At 37.6% G+C, this 21010-nt stretch overlaps 1 protein-coding gene across 1 annotated transcript; it reads right to left on the bottom strand.

Annotated features, from left to right (window-relative positions):
- Positions 1 to 15114: 15114 nt before the first annotated feature.
- Positions 15115 to 17657, bottom strand: LOC131361407 (serine protease 27-like). Its single transcript, XM_058402478.1, has 7 exons — positions 17520 to 17657; positions 16815 to 16835; positions 16529 to 16691; positions 16181 to 16449; positions 15946 to 16091; positions 15532 to 15738; positions 15115 to 15331 (listed from the first exon to the last, which is right to left on the bottom strand). The coding sequence occupies exons 1-6, from the start codon at positions 17653 to 17655 to the stop codon at positions 15538 to 15540; spliced, it is 936 nt and encodes a 311-aa protein (XP_058258461.1). The 5' UTR covers positions 17656 to 17657; the 3' UTR covers positions 15115 to 15331; positions 15532 to 15537.
- Positions 17658 to 21010: the final 3353 nt, after the last annotated feature.

Below are 21010 nucleotides of genomic sequence, written 5' to 3'. Positions count from 1 at the left end.
AGTGTCACTTTTCCTGCTGTTTGATACTCTTCCTCTTTTTCCATTTCAGCTTCGTTTTCTTCCTCTTCCTCACTACACTTATCTTGTTCTTCCCTCTGGGTTAAGGGGAGGGGTCTCTCTTCCCTCATTTGGTTCAATTCCTCATCCTCTCCAAGCTGGGCAAATAAAATCACCTTTTCCCTTTCATCGTCATGCTTGTCCAAGTGTCTTGCAGGGGATTTTCTGTCTTCACTGTTCACCCTTGATGGTGGGTCTCTTTCCCCCTTTTGTGCGGGTGTGCTTGAATAGCCTCCTGATCCTTGCCACTGCATTTTTCCGTCATACTTTCCTTTCTCCAGATTCATCTGATACTCTTTCCATATATTGTTTTCCGTATCCAGTCTCTTGTAGGGTTCTGGCTCCCATGTCAGACTTTCCTCAATTCCTTCCAGGTTCCCCTCTTTCCAGGTCCCCTCTCTCTTTGAGCTCTCTGCTGCTGCTGCGTCTTCACTCGGCCTATATATTACTTTGCCCTCGAATTGACCTTCCACTATCTCTAAATTTACTCTCTGGGGTCATCCTTCTTCTAGGAGAGGATAGAGTCCTGCTGTCTGTGTGGTGGGCATTTCTCTGTATGGGGGTGGTGGTTTCTCCTGCTCCACAAGCTCCTCTGCTGGTGGGGCTGTAGCCTTTTTTTCCCTGTCATCTCTGAGCTCTCTCTGCCGTTCTCCTTCCACTTGGAACCATTTTACAATTTCTTTCTTCCTGTCTGTCTTTTCACTATTTCCTTTCTTTGTCTCTCCCCAACATTCTAGTCTTTTCTTCATTTTTTCACAACTGTCATTATTGAATGTGCCCTCTAGTGGCCACTGCAACTCCCCACGTGTCCGGTCATTCCATTTTTTCATATACTTTTTAATCTCTTTCTCTGCTTTCTTGTGCTTTAGTATAATTACCTCTAGGAGCGTGGTTTGCATCTCTTCTTTACTCATGACACACCCTTGTCCAGCCCTATGGGCTTCACTTTTATGACCAAGGTTACTATTTAGAGGTGTCCAGGACAACTGCACATAAATTTTTCCTACAATCACACACAGCTTTACTGGATTTAGTCTAGATTTTTCTTCCAACAAATTTATTCAATTATATCAATCAATAATGCACACTGTTGCAGTACTACTACCACCCTGGGTTCGGCCGAAATAGCAGCCTTTAGTCCACTAACACTGTTTGGTCTAAACAATCTCCACTAATGGCTCAAAGTACACCACTTCCCTACTTGAGTGTAAGTACAAATACTACTGTTTTTTTATTATAAAGACAGATTTTTTCTTAAGTAAAAGTATAGGAGTATTTGGTTTTTAAAAGTATGTAAGTATCAAAAGTAAAAAATAAATGCCAATGTATTATTGTATGCCATACTTTTGGAGTATTCTATTGAATACACAGTTTGTAAATGTTTTGTAAATGTAACTGTAAATGTTTACAAATGTTAATTAAGAGCTAGAATGTTTAGAATGTTACAAAACCTATAGCAATTAAACGATCAAATTGACAAAAAAGACAAGTATAATGAAAATCATTTTAAGTTCTAAAACCAAGGTACACAACTTTAGCAGCAGTATACAACAACACTGCTTTAACAAAGAGCAAAACAGGAAGATTTATTTGCCATCAAAACAAAAATTTCAAACCAACAATGATACTGACAATGATGCTGTCTCACAGATCACTAGTAGAGAGAAATCGTACTATGTTCAAATTAGCCAAACTTAAAAAAATGTACTTAAGTACAGTTTTCAAGCAAATGCACCTCGCCACTGTCTGCTTTGTATGAATCATCGATAAAATCAAACACTGAAATTAGGATCTGTAGGGGGTTTTGGAGATTCCACTAATGCACATGGTACACTGTAAAAACTGAGATTGGGATGAAGTAAAATTTAAACCAATTAAAAAGAGTAATTCAGCAAATTTGAATAAATATTTAATGTATTTTACTCAATTTTGTTGAAAATACCACTTATTTTATTTATTTTTGACAAAATATACCGAGTAGAATTTAAGTCAGGAAAATTTAAGTCACCAAAAAAGGAAAAAAAGGTGGATTTCATTCAAAAGACAGTGTAACAGTAACTTAGTTTAACTTAGATATTTAGTAAATATCATTTAAATTTTAACAAGGGCCAGTAGTTGAAGTAGATTGAAACTATTTTCAGTCAGAATAATGAGCAAGTGTAACACTTGTTTTTGTTCAAATTGCTTTAAATTAACTAAATGTATTTACTTATATCAACTCATAATTTACTATATTATTAATAAATGCAACACAATTTAGCTATTGCTTTCATCACAATACACAAGACCTAATGTTTTGATTAAATTTACATAACTTATTTATTACAACTCATAATTCTGACGCTTACAATCTACCAATTGTATTAAGTGTCACTTTGTTGCCACAATTTTTTAGGTAACCAATGGTCAACCTTTTTAAAGTGTATTGGGCTCAACACACTCAGCCACCAACTGTTTTCTTTTTTCTTTTTATTTATATTTATTTATGTAATTATTATATTTATTATTTATTATATTATTGTTAGCCTGACTTATCAAATGTCATCAATGCTCACAATTTATCACTAATCTCCTTTCAACCCATCTCTGTCTTTGTCTGTTCTTTCCTAAAAATGCACTCTCAACCCCTTGTTTCTATTGCTAAATCGGTCACATCACACCACACACACCGCTGCTACTCTCTCTAACCTTTCAGTTTAATTTTCTCACCTCAAATCTCCAGCTATGGAGAGTTGAGGTGAGAAACAGGGTCACATGACCTAGAAGCTATTGAAGAAATAGTGACTTAATGAAATTAAAATTAAAATTAAAATCAATGAAGACATTTCTTGGGATACAAAGAGGTGTGCCTTGTGGAGGTGTCCAATTAGATTATTTTGGTACTAGTTTGGGGTCACAGGGTCACATGACCTAGAAGCTATTGAAGGAATAGTGATTTTTTAAATTAAAAATAATAATAATAATAATAATAATTACAAATTACTTCACATGATACATAATTAATACTAAATAACAAAAGCTGTATGCAATGACACATGGCATATGTTTATTTAAGAAGAAATTAGAATAACTGGGGCACGTAGCCAGGTAAGTAACAATACCACATTTTATTCGTAAAGAAATTTGTCAACGGTCCCTAAAATACCGCTTCTGAATGTCTGTCTAATGTCTGAATATCAAGCTAACTTCATCGCGGTGTCGCAATCCCGGTTTTATATCTTGCAAATCTAACTTCATGTTTTGCAATCCTGGCTATATTTATCACGGTTATCGGAAATAATGTGCGATTTGTCCTATAGACTTAACTCAAAATATAATCTTGTTGTTTATTAAATCACAGAAAAAGCATGATAAAGTGGACTTGTTAGATTAACTTCGTCTACATTGCACGCGAGAGATGCAATGCGACAAAAGACAATATGAAAAGAATATGCAACCTTTTATCATATATATTATCTCAAACTCATGTTACAGTCCAACCACTATAAAATATAAGGATATGAAGTATGTGTTAGGTGTTTTGTTCATACAATGTAGGTCAATAGGATTCAAAACTTTTATTAACAGACAAAACAGTTGAGTATGTACATTGCTTTTGCATCCACATCTTATCCACATGCAGGATAAGCAAAATGTTTTCCATGAAATTATAAAAGAAAGACAGACCAGAGGGATGAAAATGGGAATTCTTGCTATAACTGAGGATGATGTTGCCCCTAGCGCACTGCCTACTTTTACAAACTTTGCTGTTGTTTTGGAGGAGGCAGTTGTTCTGAAAGACATTTCAGACCTACAATCTGCTGTTTCTTACCTGTTTGGCCTTATCTTTGCCTTGGATTTTGAATACCCAAAAGAACTCAAATATACTTTTGAGGTAATTGAGAAGGTGTTTATGGAAATGGGCACTCACTACTCTGCAAGTGTACAGTCCCTGAAAACTAAACTCTTTCTGTGAACGTTGAAATCTTGTGTGAGCATCTTTGAAGTTAAACAGATATTAGCATCTTAATGTTAAAATGTTAATTAATCAAAAGGATTGTTCAACTGAGTTGTTGAAAAGTGAAGATAATGTCTTACAATGTCATTTTTATTTAATTTGTTTTGTTGTTGATTGTGTGTTTATTTTTCATCTTTTCACATTCTTTATTGTGCCATTTTATTTGAATTTCATTTGTATTCATACTATTTTTTTTAGTTTATTGTTTGTTTGAAAATTGTAATGCTGATTGCAGTGTATTTTGTAAGGAACATGTTGACATTCTTGGCAATATTACATTGTTGAAAGGTGGGCAGACCATCCAGTGTTGAACTGCTATGTTTTAAAGTTGCAGTTCTAAAAACAATTTATTTTATATTTATTGGTGTTTTAATGTTTTAAGCATTCTAAGGAATAGAGTCAAAGCCCATACATGTTAAAAGGTTAAAAGTGAATCTTCATTTAACTTCAGTTTGTTTTTTATTGATTTTGACATTAATCCAGGATTTTTTTTTTTATTTTTATTTTACTGACTGTCTTTTTTTTCTGTTAGTAAGTATGGCTATTATTTTACCTTGTTTGTATTTCTTTCAACATTCAATATAATAAACAAACAAAACTTGAAGCCTGGACTGTACAATAAACCACACACTACACATACACTATATTGCCAAAAGTATTCTCTCACCTGCCTTGACTCGCATATGAACTTAAGTGACATCCCATTCCTAATCCATAGGGTTCAATATGACGTCGGTCCACCCTTTGCAGCTATAACAGCTTCAACTCTTCTGGGAAGGCTGTCCACAAGGTTTAGGAGAGTGTTTATGGGAATTTTTGACCATTCTTCCAGAAGCGCATTTGTGAGGTCACACACTGATGTTGGACGAGAAGGTCTGGCTCTCAGTCTCCGCTCTAATTCATCCCAAAGGTGTTCTATCGGGTTGAGGTCAGGACTCTGTGCAGGCCAGTCAAGTTCATCCACACCAGACTCTGTCATCCATGTCTTTATGGACCTTGCTTTGGTCACTGGTGCACAGTCATGTTGGAAGAGGAAGGGGCCAGCTCCAAACTGTTCCCACAAAGTTGGGAGCATGGAATTGTCCAAAATGTCTTGGTATGCTGAAGCATTCAGAGTTCCTTTCACTGGAACTAAGGGGCCAAGCCCAGCTCCTGAAAAACAACCCCACACCATAATCCCCCCTCCACCAAACTTTACACTTGGCACAATGCAGTCAGACAAGTACCGTTCTCCTGGCAACCGCCAAACCCAGACTCGTCCATCAGATTGCCAGATGGAGAAGCGCGATTCGTCACTCCAGAGAACGCGTCTCCACTGCTCTAGAGTCCAGTGGCGGCGTGCTTTACACCACTGCATCCGACGCTTTGCATTGCACTTGGTGATGTATGGCTTGGATGCAGCTGCTCGGCCATGGAAACCCATTCCATGAAGCTCTCTGCGCACTGTTCTTGAGCTAATCTGAAGGCCACATGAAGTTTGGAGGTCTGTAGCGATTGACTCTGCAGAAAGTTGGTGACCTCTTCGCACTATGCGCCTCAGCATCCGCTGACCCCGCTCCGTCAGTTTACGTGGCCTACCACTTCGTGGCTGAGTTGCTGTCGTTCCCAAACACTTCCACGTTCTTATAATACAGCTGACAGTTGACTGTGGAATATTTAGGAGCGAGGAAATTTCACGACTGGATTTGTTGCACAGGTGGCATCCTATCACAGTTCCACGCTGGAATTCACTGAGCTCCTGAGAGCGACCCATTCTTTCACAAATGTTTGTAAAAACAGTCTGCATGCCTAGGTGCTTGATTTTATACACCTGTGGCCATGGAAGTGATTGGAACACCTGATTCTGATTATTTGGATGGGTGAGCGAATACTTTTGGCAATATAGTGTATAACACTCCAGTTTATACAGAACTCTCAATAAACTGAGATTTGCACAGGACTCATAAACACGCAGTTTTTGCACATAAACAATTTTTGCACATCAACTAGGTCTGTAACCTTAAACACTTGTTTTGCACATTATTTATCTTGTTTTTTCATCTCATTCTTCATATTTATTCCTTAATTCTCTGTCTTTAGTATTTTTCTGCTATATTTTGTTAAATTGTGTAATATTTTTTTATTTGATATATTTTTTGTTATATTTTTGTTCCCTAATTTTTTTTTAGTATTTTTGTTATATTCCTTCCTATTTTTCTGTTACTTGTGTTTGTGGATACTGCTGGAAGCTGTGAATTTCCCTTTGGGATGAATAAAGTATCTATTTATCTGTCTTATAGTTTTATTTTGTAACATTGTGTAAATGCTAACTACAACAAAACATCTTTTGTCCATGAAACTCACAGAAAAAAGTTCACATATCATTTATTGAGACAGATTAGAAAAGAATTACAAGTATTTTTAACTAACAAACTGTTAGCTGAACAAAAAAGAGACATGTGACTTTACTCAGTGATTTGGGTTGAGTGAACAACTTGGTCCAAAGTTGAATAAACTCAAAAAAGCTGTGCAGCAAGTTGCCTTGAAATTTTAAGTTAAGTCAACTTTTCATTTTTTAGTGTACCATAGTGACTGCAGGGTCTTGGCAGTGTGGCGATACACAGCTGCATGAGCGCAAAAGGTGTTGGGAGATGAGATTTATAGATGGCACCATGAATGCCTGTGGATATATTCTAATATACTACCTGACAAGATAACTCCCAGTCTCCAGAGACTTGGCAGAAGAGAACTATTCCTGCATGATTACGATCCAAAGTACACAAAGCATGCACATTTCGAAAGAAGAAAATGACCTGGACAAGTAGGTCACCTGACCTCATTCCAAAAGAACACAAGTGGGGCAATTTAAAGATAAAGGTCGAGCAATTTAACTCCTCCAGCAAAAAAAGGGTCTCTGCAGGAAGGTGGTATCCTCCATGCTGAGGAGGACTGAAGTGGTCATGAAAAATAAATGAGCACACAAAGATTTGAATCTCTGTAATAAAAGGAGAACTGACTTTTGTTGCATTGAATTCCTACTTTGGAGCCTGTATTTAATCTAAACAGTAATGCAATTATTGCAGTGTGATATCATTTTGAATTTTACATTTAATATTGCAGACACACACAAGCATTTTTCCACAGCTGCGTAAAACATTTGCACAGTACTGTGTGTGGGTGTGTATATACACACCCTAAGTTGCTATGGTTCATAAAATAGTGTGACAACAAGAAACATCAAGGTTAAACCTCAAGGACAATCACTACTTTAAAAAAAAGTAATGTGGGTGTGGTATATACACAATTCATGATGACGGAGCTTATTAAACATTAATTAATCAATGAATATGGCAGAAATATGAGCAAAGACAAAGCAACAATTTGTAGGGTATTAAAATGAAGTGAAATGTAACACTATACTAATATAAAGCACTAATACAAATAATACAAAAGTGATTTAACTACTGTGTTAAGAGTGATGTCATGAAAAATGTTTCACGAATTGCTGTTACCAACTTTATTCATTAGACCCATACAAAAGGTTTTATACATTATATACTTTCACAAATATTGATAATATTCATACACCCTGTATCATTTGGAAAGCTCTACAGTCCCTATGGGTTACAATCAGACCTTAAACCATAGGCATAGATAAAAATAACAGTTTCAAAAACAATATCACACAGAGTCTTCCTCTTCTTCTGCGGTAGTACCTGCCAAAACACAACATCATACTTCAGACACATGGAAAGAGCCAAGACCTCAGACTTAGTGAGGGTCAGATGTTGAACCAAATATTTGTCCTGTAATCTATGACAAAATTGATCAGTTGAAACAAACAGGACACTAGGAAGTCAGCATAGCTAGTTTTAATAGGTCACAAGGATTTATAATGGCACAGCTATAAATGCATGTTAAAACATTTTAACATCTCACCTTTTCCTAAGCTGTAACAGGGGTATAAGTAGCAAAACCAGGCAGATTTAGTTTGATGGTGGTTGATATCCAGGACTGGTACTTGGACACCAGAGTATACACTTACATCTTACAGTCTCGGTGCTAGAAAAAATAACATAAACCTGATTGAAAAGGTTCAAAGAGTTTTTTGCTAATGAGATTTTTATAGTTGGGTAGCAACCATTCTTTCTATCACTTATGGCTGAGGGAACACTGAGCACCTGTGCAGCGTCTGACTTGTTTATTTGGTACAACATATTCACACATTTTAAAAAATCCATTTTTATGGAGAACCGACTGTATAAATGAATAGAAACAAAAAAACTTGTGATTTATAGATGCACCATTGTTAATGAAATGTAGAAGAGTTATAACTTCTGGGTTATTAGCAAAATGATAAATATATATACACTACTCACAAAAAGTTAAGGATATTTGGCTTTTGGGTGAAATTTATGGAAATTGTAAAATGTTCATGCTACAGTGATATTATATCATGAAAGTAGGACATTTAAGTAGAAGCATGCAATGGTGATTTCCTCATCTCAAACAATTTATTGAAACAAAAGCCAACAACAGTGGTGGGTATACCACAACAAAAAATGTCAGTGTCTCAATAATTTGTCATGTGCCCTTGACCATCAATTACAGCTTGACAACGACGTCTCATGCTGTTCACGAGCCGAGTTATTCTCTGATGAGGCATGGCATTCCACTCTTCTTGAAGGGCGGCCCTCATTGAGGTTCTGGGGTGCAGGGTTACGAGCCTCTACACGGCGACTCGGCTGATCCCATAGGTTTTCTGTGGGATTCAGGTCTGGAGAAAGTTCAGGCCACTCTATTTGAGGTACCCCAGCCTCCAGCAGCCGTTCCATAATGATGCGACCTCGATGAGCTGGAGCATTGTCGTCCATGAAGATGAAATTAGGCCTGTGTTGTTCAGGGGCACAATAACTGGATTAATGATGTTATTCAGGTAGTATTGGCTTGTCACTGTACCATTCACAAGGTAATGGGCAGTTCTGTATTGAGTAGACACACCTGCCCAGACTGTAATACCACCACAACAGTGCCCTTGCAGGTCATCTAGCATGCAGACCATGCTGATGTAAATGGTTTTGAATGGTCTGACGTGACACTTGGGTTCCTCTCACCTCCCTTAAATGTGCCTGGAGTTGAGTGGCATTCATCATCTAGTTCCGCAGGGCACTGTTCACAATGAAGCGGTCATCAACGTGGGCTGTGGCCAAATGACGTCCACTTCTATGCCTTTCTGTGACTCTTCCAGTCTCTCTCTATCTCTGTCGCAACCTGCTGATGACACTCTGTTATACTCCAAGCTCAGTGGCCACTTCCCTCTGAGAACATCTTGTTTGAAGCCTCGCAATGGTGAGGTTCTGTTGATCAATTGTTAGGTGTCGTCAGCATGTGTGAACAGCATGATGAAGAGGACTGTTTAAATACCAATTCTAATTGAACCAGAAAATTTATTGGTCGATTCATGGATCAAACACCAGTTGTGAATTTTGCAGTTAGAGAACAGCAAGTTATGCAGAAAGTACTGAAACACTGAACAGTTGGACATGTGCATTCAAAAGTGTAGAGAAGGTCAAATTAAGTTCACCTGGAAAGGTTATAGTGCATTTTAGGTGCATCCTGAAATTTCACCAGAAAGCTGAATATCCTTAACTTTTTGTGAGTAGTGTAAATCTCTTGATCTAATCCCTTCTCAGTTACAAGGTCTCTAAATCAAGAGAGTTATTATCACCATGTCTGCACTCAACACTGTGTCTCTGTCCTTGTAGAAATACATCCTCTCTGTAGCTCTTATATTCTCTTCAGCTCAATCAGTCCTACATCAATCATCCTTTCATAGTGATATCTGTTTTAGTTGGCTAAGCCACAAATTATACTAATTAAATCTTATCTTTTGGGCATTGGCTACTAACTTCTGGTATTTCAGAAATGAGAATAATGAGAAAATTGCATGACCTTAATGACTTACTACAGGTTAAACACCTTCTCATACTTAACTACTGAGGATTTGGCATTAGCACATAGTGCTGAATTGTGTTATTAAAAATAATACATCCAGATTTCTCAGAGATATACATATTTTTGACAAACAAATACTTACACACAGGAACTTAAATAAAGTTACTGATTAGTGCAGACACAGGACAGGTGTGAGTGCTGAGTGAGACCGGCACATGCAGGGTCATGTGACATGCAGGGGCTGATGGATATTATAGTCCAGTTTGATTCAGTGTAATCCTGACTGACTGCTTCATTTCTTATTTAATGTGTTTGTGCGGACGCAAAATTACTAAACTGTAAAATTGAAGTAATCTGGTAGAAGATTCCAGAGTCTCCAGGCCCACACCACCAGGCTGAAGAACAATTTCATCCATCAGGCAGTCAGGACACTGAACACTCTGTCCTCTCTTCCCCTGGTCAATTACCCCCATAGAGTCTGGTCTGTGTACTTCTGTACCATGAACCAACCCCTCCAACACACACACACACACAATTATTCACATCAATCATACTTTATAGCACAAAGCCACAAGGCCAGTAGAAGCATAAACATGTTCCAGTTAGTCCAGAATGCAACAGTTAGAGGCCTAACTAGAACCAGAGCCCCAGTGTTGGTCCTCCTCCTTTTGCTGCCAAAACAGCCTCGACCTGTCGAGGCATGGACTTGGCTAGATCCCTGTAGGTGTGCTGTGGGATCTGGGACCAAGATGTTAGCAGCAGATCCTTTAAGTCCTGTAAGTAGTGAGGTAGGGCCTCCATGGATAGCACTTTTTGTCCAGCACATCCCACAGATGCTGGATTTGATTGAGATCTGGGGAATTTGGAGGCCAGGTCAACACCTCAAACTGGTTGTTGTGTTCTTCAAACCATTCCTGAACCATTTTTGCTTTGTGGCACGGCGCATTATCCTGCTGAAAGAGGCCACAGCCATCAGGGAATACCGTTTCCATGAAAGGGTGTACAGGGTCTGCAACAATGCTATTGTAGGTGGTACGTGTCAAAGTAACATCCATACGGATGGCAGGACCCAAGGTTTCCCAGAATTACATTGCCTAAAGCATGACTCCACCTCAGCCGTCTTGCCTTCATCCCATCGTGCATCCTGGTGCCATGTGTTCCCCAGGTAAGCAACACACACCTGCTCAGGAAATGTTGAAGATGTCCGTGAAGACATCCACTAGCTCTTCTGCACATTCCCTGAGCCCTCTGCCAGGAATGTTGTCTGGTCCAGCAGACTTCCATGGGTTAACTCGTCCCAGGTTTTGGTGGAAGAGCGCCCTGTGCTGTACAATGTCTGCAAGCTTGTGCTAGAGACTAGGTATAGCACAATAGAGGTCGGTAGAGTACAATGAAAATTTAAGAAATGTTATAAATAAAATGTTGTAGAACCCTGGGGTGTGAAGGAGAAGTGTGGTCTTATCTAGCTAGCTGTCTGTCTGTCTGTCTGCCTGTCTGTCTGTCTATCTATCTATCTATCTATCTATCTATCTATCTATCTATCTATCTATCTATCTATCTATCTATCTATCCAAAAAGTACAATGAACTCTGAAAGTATTGGAACAGCAGGGTCAATTCTTTGTTTTTGCTGTACACCAAAGACATTTGAGAATATAAGAATATCACATTACAGCTCAGACATGACCAAGGAAAACAATATTGTGAAAAACATTGTGAGAACCCAAAAACTAGTGTCTGTGTGAAGAAATCACAATCCACTGTGCCAAGAATATATTGAGACCAAAAATATAGAGGCTATACCCTAAGATGCAAACCCCATACCAGAAGAAAGAATCAAAAGGAGACATTGGAATTCACAAAGATGTACAGAGATGATCACCAAAAGTTCTAGAACCAAGATGAACCTCTACCAACATCATGGAAAGAACAAATTGTGGAGAGATAAAGGATGTGCTCATGAGCCAAAACATGTGACCTGATGCTCATGGGTCGAGTATGGTGGTAGTAGTGTCATGGCTTGGGTTTGCATGGCTGCTTGATAATGAAACTCTTGAGGGAAACAGCAGAATATATTCAGAAATGAAATTAACTTATTTATCACATATACATTACAGCACAGTGAAATTCTTTCTTTGCATATCCCACCCTTGGAGGCTGGGGTCAGAGTGCAGGGTCAGCCATAATGCCAAAGCGAAAAACATTAGAAATTCAAGATTCAAGAAGCTTTATTGTCATTTCAACCACATATAGCTGACGCAGTACATAGTGAAATGAAACAACGTTTCTCCAGGACCTGGTGCTACAGAAACATACAACAACAAAGAGTTCAACACAAAAAAAACACCACCACAGAGCTAGGACAGAAGTTTGTCTTAGCCACGTAAAGTGCACAGTGTGCAGCTAGGTGTAAACAGAGCATAGACAAGACAGTGCAAAAGACAATAAATACAATAAAGACAACACAAAAAACACAGGACACTTAGCACTGAAAAAGAAAGAAAAGAACATGTGTACTGGAATGTAAGTGAAATAAAATAAAATAAAGTGAAATGATGTAAAAAAAAATATTGTGCAAAAATACAACAGCAGCGGTTGAGCTAGTGCAAATAGAAATAAACATAAATATAACTATAGCAGCAGATGACAGGTAGAGGAAATGCAGTAAGTAATGAACAATATAAATTATGTGTGTGTGTGTGTGTGTCCACACAGTCAAGAGAGAGAGAGTGTGTGTGTATATGTGTGTGAGAGAGACAGAGAGTTGTATACAGTTCAGTCCAGAGTGAGTGTGTGTGTGTGGGGTGTGTAAGAGTGTGTGTGTGGGGTGTGTAAGAGTGTGTGTGAGGGGTGTGTGGGGTGTGTAAGAGTGTGTGTGAGGGGTGTGTGTCTGTCCTCACTATCCCCTGAAGGGTCTTGTGATCTGAGACGGTCCAGTTCCCAAACCAGGCAGTGATGCAGCTGCTCAGGACGCTCTCCATGGTCCCTCTGTAGAAGGTGGTCAGGATGGGGGGGGGGGATGGGCTTTCCTCAGCCTCCTCAGCCTTCCTGTTTCAGTACTTTTGGAGTGGTCAGTATTTAGTGTTACTGAGTTTTATCCACAAGACGGTGCCAACAGACTAATTACACTATGTAACAAATTTTTACTTTTTTCTTGTTCCTGGGAAATAAGTGTTATTTCCCCATTTTTTGTAACCCAAATAAAGAGAACAAACCCATCTTAGCAATGAAAGTTTGGGTTAGTTTTGGGCAGTTTTTTAGTAAAATTGGCGAATTTTGAGGTTTTCATTCTCTTAACAGCCCAAACCCTATTTTTTTTTTTTTTTATCATTTTCCATCAAGAGTAATTGGAAAATGTCATTCACTAATCAGGAACAAAAATCATGTTACATAGTGTTATTGGATATAATAGAGTTAGTGTTCTATCTGTCACCTTTCTGTCAGAGCCTGGCTTCACTTTTGGCATTTTGTTTTATAGTAGCTCTTCTGTGGAGGTGGGGGTTGTCAATGAAAACTAGCAATCCCAGTGGATCCCATCAAACCAGCAATGGAATTCCAACAGCCTAAAGCACATTGCATTATATCAATATCTATGGATGTTATTTAAGAAAAAAAACACTTGCTTGTTCTTTGGCACAAAACTGCAAGATTAAACATGCTTATTTTATTTCCATAGCACTTTTAATAATGGACATTGAATATTGGGAGCATATATTTAGTTAAATGAGACCAAGATAAATTTGTCTGGCTCAAATGGGGTCCAGCATGTTTGGCATGAACCTGGCCAGGACTAGCAAAGTGGCTGCAGGATCCTGGCCATAAAGAACAATGATGGGGTTGTAATTTATGGATGGCACCATGAATGCCTGTGGAGATACCAATATACTGGCTGACAAGATGACTCCCAGTCTCCAGAGTCATGGCAGAAGAGAACTATTCCAAAGTACACTAACAAAAGCATGCAAGTTTCTAAAGAAGAAAAAAGTGAGAATGTCACCAGGTACAAATCCAAAATATCACCTTTGGCATGTTTTAAAAAGAAATGTATAGCAATATAACCCCTTCAGCAAAGAAAATGTCTCATCGGAACATCTCTCCAGAAATTTGTGCAACATTGGTATCTCCAGGTCAGTGAGCATTGTGACGGTCATCAATAATAAAGGTTAAGATATGAATTTTTGAAAAAAAAAAAGAAATGATTTGAATCTGAAATGAAAGGAACAGAACTTCTGTTACATTGAGTTCTTACCATTGAACGTGTATTCTTAATATAGTTAGTTTAGATTATTTAATCTGTTTAAGAGCAAATACCGTTGTTCAGTGTAGAAGTAATGCAAGATGAGGTGATTATTGAGTCCTGACAGCATGACAAATTAAAAATTAATTTAATATTCTGACTTGTTATTGGTAATAATAATATTGTATGACACACTGATCACTCCATTAGGATTATGCCTCAAGGAAATTTACTGCCTAAAAAGGATGTGGGTGTGGGATGTAAATGCAATATGTAATTAAGATAAGTAAGCACTACTTATGTACAATTAAATCTGAACTAGAATTTTAAGAATTAAGAATATGTGGGTGTGGTTGACTTAAGACGTTCTCTGATTAACAGTAAACTTTTGCTAATTTAAAATGTATTATATATCATATAAAAATATGTAATAACATTAATTGCTTAATATGGGAACTCTGTATGTATTATACACTATGGGAACGACGAGTTTGAGGTATTGACTTGGCCTCCAAATTCCACAGATCTCAGTCCAATCGAGCATCTGTGGGATGTGCTGGACAAATATGTCCGATCCATAGATCAATTCTGACTTGATTTTTATATCAAATGCCGGTGTTTATGGGCAACAGATTCTATGAATACCACCATAATTTTATATTTTACAGTGTGCTCAAGAGTGTACTGGTCCCTCTAGGCTCTTTTTATGCAGTGCTGATACGATTCATGATTTGATGAAGGGGAATTATGGACCTTTATGGTCGAAACTATGTGTGTGGAAAGACAGAGAAAGCAATCTGTCAGGTTTTAAAATGCCCACATGTAACTAATATCAAGTATTATTGAAGATTAATAAATATGAAATGCATAATAATACATATATACATATATAGATGCTGTTGTCAACTTTATTCATATGAACCATAAAGAAACAGTAATTTAAAAAGTTCTTGATTCTCCAACACTAATAATATTCCTCCACCTTGGATCATTGTGGAAGCCCTACAGCCCCTATAAGTTACAATCAGACCATAAACTAAAACCATAGGCAAAGATAAACAGAACTGAAAAACAGAAAGGAGTCTTCCTCTTTGTCTGCTGTAGTACCTGCCAAAACACAAGCACAAATGTGACCTCAGACTTAATGAAGGTCAGATGGTGAACCAGATATACTAAATAGACACACACAGTTTTAATAGGCCCTTCCTTATAAAGCATTATATTTCATAGCAAGTCACAGACGTTGACTGACAAGGATTTCTAATGGCACAGCTATAAATGCATGTTGATACATGTTAATATCTCACCTTTTCCTAAGGTGCAGGAGGGGTATAGGTAACAAAACCAGGCAGATTTAATTTGATGGTGCTCGATATCCAGGGCTGGTACTTGGACACCAGAGTATACACACCAGGTGATCCAGGCAGAGCACAGCCGTAACCCCAGCTAGTGATACCAGCCTGAATCCAGACTCCTGAGCCCTGCTTAGTCACCATCGGACCTCCAGAATCCCCCTTCAGAAAGAGAGAGAGTGAGTGGATCACTCTTACTACAATCTGACCATAACCCTAGGAACTTCAAAAGGGGTTTGAAGACTTGAAGAAACTCTGGACATCAGTGACCATTGTCAATATATACTTGGGGAGGTGAAAATACTTGTCTTGCAGAAAATGGAAGAAAAAAAAAAACCCTTGTAAAAAGTGTATGTGAGATGTGTGTACCTGGCAGGTATCTGTGCCTCCTTCTGTGTATCCAGCACAGATCATGTTTTCAGTAACTTTCACAGATCCCAGCATATTATTACATGTAGTTCTGTCAACAACAGGCACCTCAGCCTCTTGCAGCACACCAGGAGAAGGTAACCTCACTACACACACACAGTATCTGTTTATATTCCAGATGTACTAAAATAGATATAAATGCACTGATATGTATTTGTATGTACAAGTATTTTACCTCCAGAGGCGATGTTTCCCCAGCCTGTGATCCAGCATTTGGTGCCACCAGGAAAATCACTCCCTAGACTGGGCAGACACACTGGTCTGATGTAGTCTGTGAAGGTCACAGCACTGTTCAGATGAAGCAAGGTGATGTCATTATCATTGGTGACCTTATTGTAGCTGGGGTGACTGTAGATCTTTGAGATGGTTTTATAGACCTGATATGGATTGGTGCCAACCAGAGTCTGTTTTCCCAAATACGCAAGCACGCCTGCTTTTGGAGTGCTGCAGAGATAACATGTTCAGTTGTTTGTTCATGGTGTCAGTACAATGTTACATGCAGAATTGTGTTGGTGATATTAACCTGGAGAAACAGTGGGCAGCGGTCATAACCCACTCTTTGTTGATGAGGCTTCCTCCACAGAAATGGATTCCATTTTTCTGCAAACTAACCTGCCATGGCCACGCCCCTTCTGGGGCATTTGTTCCCCCAACAATACGGGTATTTAAAGGTGCAACACCACAAACTGAGAAAAGAAGAAAGTTAAGATTAAGATTTAAGATTAGATTTTCCAGTTTTACTAACTAAAGAAGCCCACCAGAACAGAATAGACATATACTTTAAGCGACAGAATATGAGAAGTACTTACTATCCAGCTGTGAAAGGGAACCTGCGATGTGAAAGAATATTTAAGAATTAAAGGTGAGTTAAAATGGGATAAACAGTAGGTCATTTAAAACAAATGAATAGGTAGGATGCAGAATATTGATCATTTAGAAAACTTGTTTGGAAAACATGTCATAGCTTATTGTACACACGTCCATATTAACCAAAAATCCTTTTGGGAAAATTGAAGTGTTGGAAAAGAAGAAATGATTACTGAAACCAGTAAGATGAGATCTAACAGAATTAGGATCCTAACGACACCTAATGAAGATCATTGGTGAATCTTAGAAATCCAGTCTCAGTACTATGGAGAAGACAGAAATGTGATTGAAAAGGCTCAAAGAGATTGTTGGTAATGAGGTTTTGTTGTTCACACTGGAGACTCCTTTTAAAAATATTAAATAAACATTTCTTTACAGAAAACTTTCATACCATACATCACAGCAATGATTTAGAAACAAATAGAAACAAAAAAAACTGTGATTTACAGATGCACTAATGTTAGTGAAATGTAGAAAATCAGATCTGAGAATTCAACAGTTCTGTATTGTGATTACTTTAAATGCATCATCTTCTGATTTATTAGTACAAAACGTAAAATTAGTAAAAGATAAATTTAGGTCTCTTGTTCTAATCCCTGCTCAGTAACAATGACTATAAATTAAGAGCGTTATTACAGGAGTCTTACCTTTCACAAAAAAGAGCAGGGTCAGGACCACACCCCCCAACTTCAACATGTCTGCACTCAACACTGTGTCTCTGTCACTGTGCATGAAAATGTCCTGACTGGAGCTCTTATTTATACACCATCTCATTCGGTTCATGAGATGGTGTATAAACATATCTTTTTCCTCATAATGGCATCTGCCTTACTTGACTAATCCAATAATCACACTTAGTTTTACATTTTTCTCATTTAAACAACTAATTATTTTAATTATATAATTAACTTGTTTTGTCAGAGTCAGATGCTGTATGCTTTAACTACTGCCCTCTGGTATTTCAAAAATGAAAACAATGAGAAAATTATGTTGTGTCCAAATAATTTTATAACAACATTCTAAACTTACCTCCTGAGGCTTGAACATAAGAACATACTACTGAATTGTGTAAAAAATGTAATATATCCACTGGGAGAATTTGATATAAATAAAATAGACATTTTTAGTAATAATACTGTATGTTTAGCACTGTCTTAATGAACATGTCACATAATTGAACTATTTTGTATTGAAGGAGGAATTCTCTAAAAGTTGCATGATAACTGTCTAGTTAAATAAATGCTAGTGCAGAATTTTATTTAGAGTGTAAAAAGACACTAACAAACTGAACAAGGCTAAGGCTGAGATCACAGAAACTAGATCAGGGACTATGGAAGGCAAAACAACAAACACACGCTAGCATCTAGACAAAGTTGCAAGACAAAGAGATGGTGAAACAAACAGGGTTAAATAAGGTGAGTAATGACACAACACATAACAGGCGATCATAATCCTGGCACAAAAGGGCAACAACCAGTAACAAGACAGGGGTGGAGACAGGACATGAATTAAAGCAAACACACATGGCAACAGAAATAAAAAGGGTATGTACAGGGCTGTGCTCTGGCAGTGAGGTGGGGATGTGTCCTAAATATCTGTAACAATTATCTTCCGATAGAATTTGAACTAGATAATTGAATAAAAATATTTTAATTAAAATAATGAACCTATTTTTTTTCAGTACATTATTTGCGATGTATTATTTGTTACATTATAGTATATTTTATTTTACAATCTTGTCCAAAAACTGTAAATATCTTTTTATAACGTGTTTGAATTGTGAGGATCAATGTTTGCTGTCGTTTAAAATTGAAATGTTCACAGTATTTTTTAGTAAGTTTGGTTTTAGTCAAGTCACTTTAATTCACATGAAGTAGTTATCATTAATTATACTTTTTATAAAATATATTAAGGTTATACAGCGCCCTCCACAATTATTGGCACCCCTGGTTAAGAAGTGTTCTTAGGCTTCTAATAAATTCATTTCTTTTAAACAATATAGAACCACAATGCAAAAAAAGTTACTCAGTGGAAAAAAATATCCCACATTAAGAAATATTTTTTTTTACATGAAATCATGTGTGCCACAATTATTGGCACCCCTAATGTTAATACTTCGTACAACCCCCTTTTGGCAACAAGACAGCACTCCTCCTTATAACATTTCACAAGATTGGAGAATACAGAGAGAGTGATCTTTGACCATTCCTCTTTGCACAATCTTTCTAGATCATCCAGAGTCCTGGCTCCTCTCTTATGCACTCTCCTCTTCAGCTCAAAGTGTTCAATTGGGTTGAGGTCTGGAGACTGAGATGGCCATGGGAGGAGCTTGATTTTGTGTCTGCTGAACCATTTTTGTGTAGATTTCACCACATTTTGGGTCATTATCCTGCTGAAAGACCCAATGATGACCCATCTTCAGCTTTCTGACAGAGGCCATCAGGTTTTGATTTAAAATGTTCTGGTATTGTAAATAGTTTATGATGCCATGCACTCTAACAAAGTTCCCAGGGCCTTTGGAAGAGAAACAGGCCCACAGCATCACAGATCCTCCACCATACTTCACAGTGGGCATGAGGTGCCTTTCCGCATAGTCATCTTTTGTTCTACGGCAGACCCACTTAGAGTGTTTGTTGCCAAAAAGCTCTATCTTAGTCTCATCTGACCAAAGCACACTGTCCCAGTTGAAGTCCCAGTACCGCTCCAGACATTTACGTTTGTGATTGTAGGTGAGAAAAGGCTTTTTCCTTGCATGCCTCCCAAACAGCTTGTTGGCATGTAGATAGTGTCTGATGGTTGTTATGGAGACTTTTTGATGCACTCTTTGATGCAGTTCTCTAACAGTGAGCTTTGGAGATTTTTGTACTTCACTTACCATCCTCCTCACTGTGCATGGTAGCAAGATAAACTCAGGTCCTCATCCAGCCTTGTTTGTCACTGTTCCAGTTGTTTTAAACTTCTTAAAGATTCCTCTGTCTGTAGATATGGTCAAGTTTAGGCAAGTGGCTATTTTCTTGTAGCCATTGCCTGACTTTTGAAAGTCGACACACATCTGCCTTACTTGAATGGGGTGTTCTTTTGTCTTTCCCATGTTGAAAAGTGGATAAGAGAAATAGGCCTCTGTTTCACATCATCTTTATACCCCAGGGAAACAGGAAGTCATTATTAATTAAAAGTTTCTGACTTTAAAAACTACAGTAAAAATTACAAAAGTGCTTCAATTACATTTATTTTATAGGAATTGTTAGGGGTGCCAATAATTAACAGGTGATTTTATAAAAAAAAAACGATTATTTTTTAGTCATGGATTTTTTTACATTTATTTTAATTCAATTTAATTTAATTCAATACAATTTTCAGTGTGCTTCTGCAAAAAAATGATTTTATTAGAAACCTAAGAACATATCTTAACCCGTGAAACTGTGTAAATTAGGTGATTTTCTAATCTATGCCTACAAACATCATGTCAGCTTAAAAGTTAACAATCACAGCAGGAAAACCAAAAATCTAAAACCTCACTATATACTGTGATTTTCTCACAGTTTAAACAGGTTCTTGGAGAGTTACACAACACAGCAAAGTGGAATTAATTCGGGTTTGTAATCAGATAGCTACTGTACTGTACTGTACTGTCACAAAAAACATGGGCTAGTTTTTCTCCATCATATAGCGACATTATATTTCTTATCTTAGCAATATTTCTGAGATGGAAGAACCCTACCCTAGTTATATTATCTACATGAGCTTCAAATGAAAGACCAGAGTCAATAATCACACCAAGATCTTTTTCCTGGTTAGCATATATAAGGAGAAAAGCAGTGGGCCTAAAACAGAACCTTGCAGAATTTTCTTTAGTATGTGTAGAGAAGGTCACCATGTACATCTACACACTGATAACGATCAGTCAAATAAGACCTGAGCCAGGAGAGGGCTGTTCCCTTAACTCCAAAAACATTTGGACCATAGTATGATCAGTGGTGTCAAAAGGTCAAGCAACATCATGAAGGTAACACAAACCCTGATCTGAGGCGAGTAGTGGGACATTTACCACTTTAACCATAGCTGCTATGATGAGGCCTAAATCCTGACTGATCCTGACATTTCACAAATGTTTTTTCTATGACAGTATGAGTCTTTC

Source organism: Hemibagrus wyckioides, linkage group LG11 (assembly GCF_019097595.1).
Source record: "Hemibagrus wyckioides isolate EC202008001 linkage group LG11, SWU_Hwy_1.0, whole genome shotgun sequence".
Classification (NCBI taxonomy): Eukaryota; Metazoa; Chordata; class Actinopteri; order Siluriformes; family Bagridae; genus Hemibagrus; species Hemibagrus wyckioides.
This window is presented reverse-complemented; position numbering and strand designations above follow the sequence as displayed.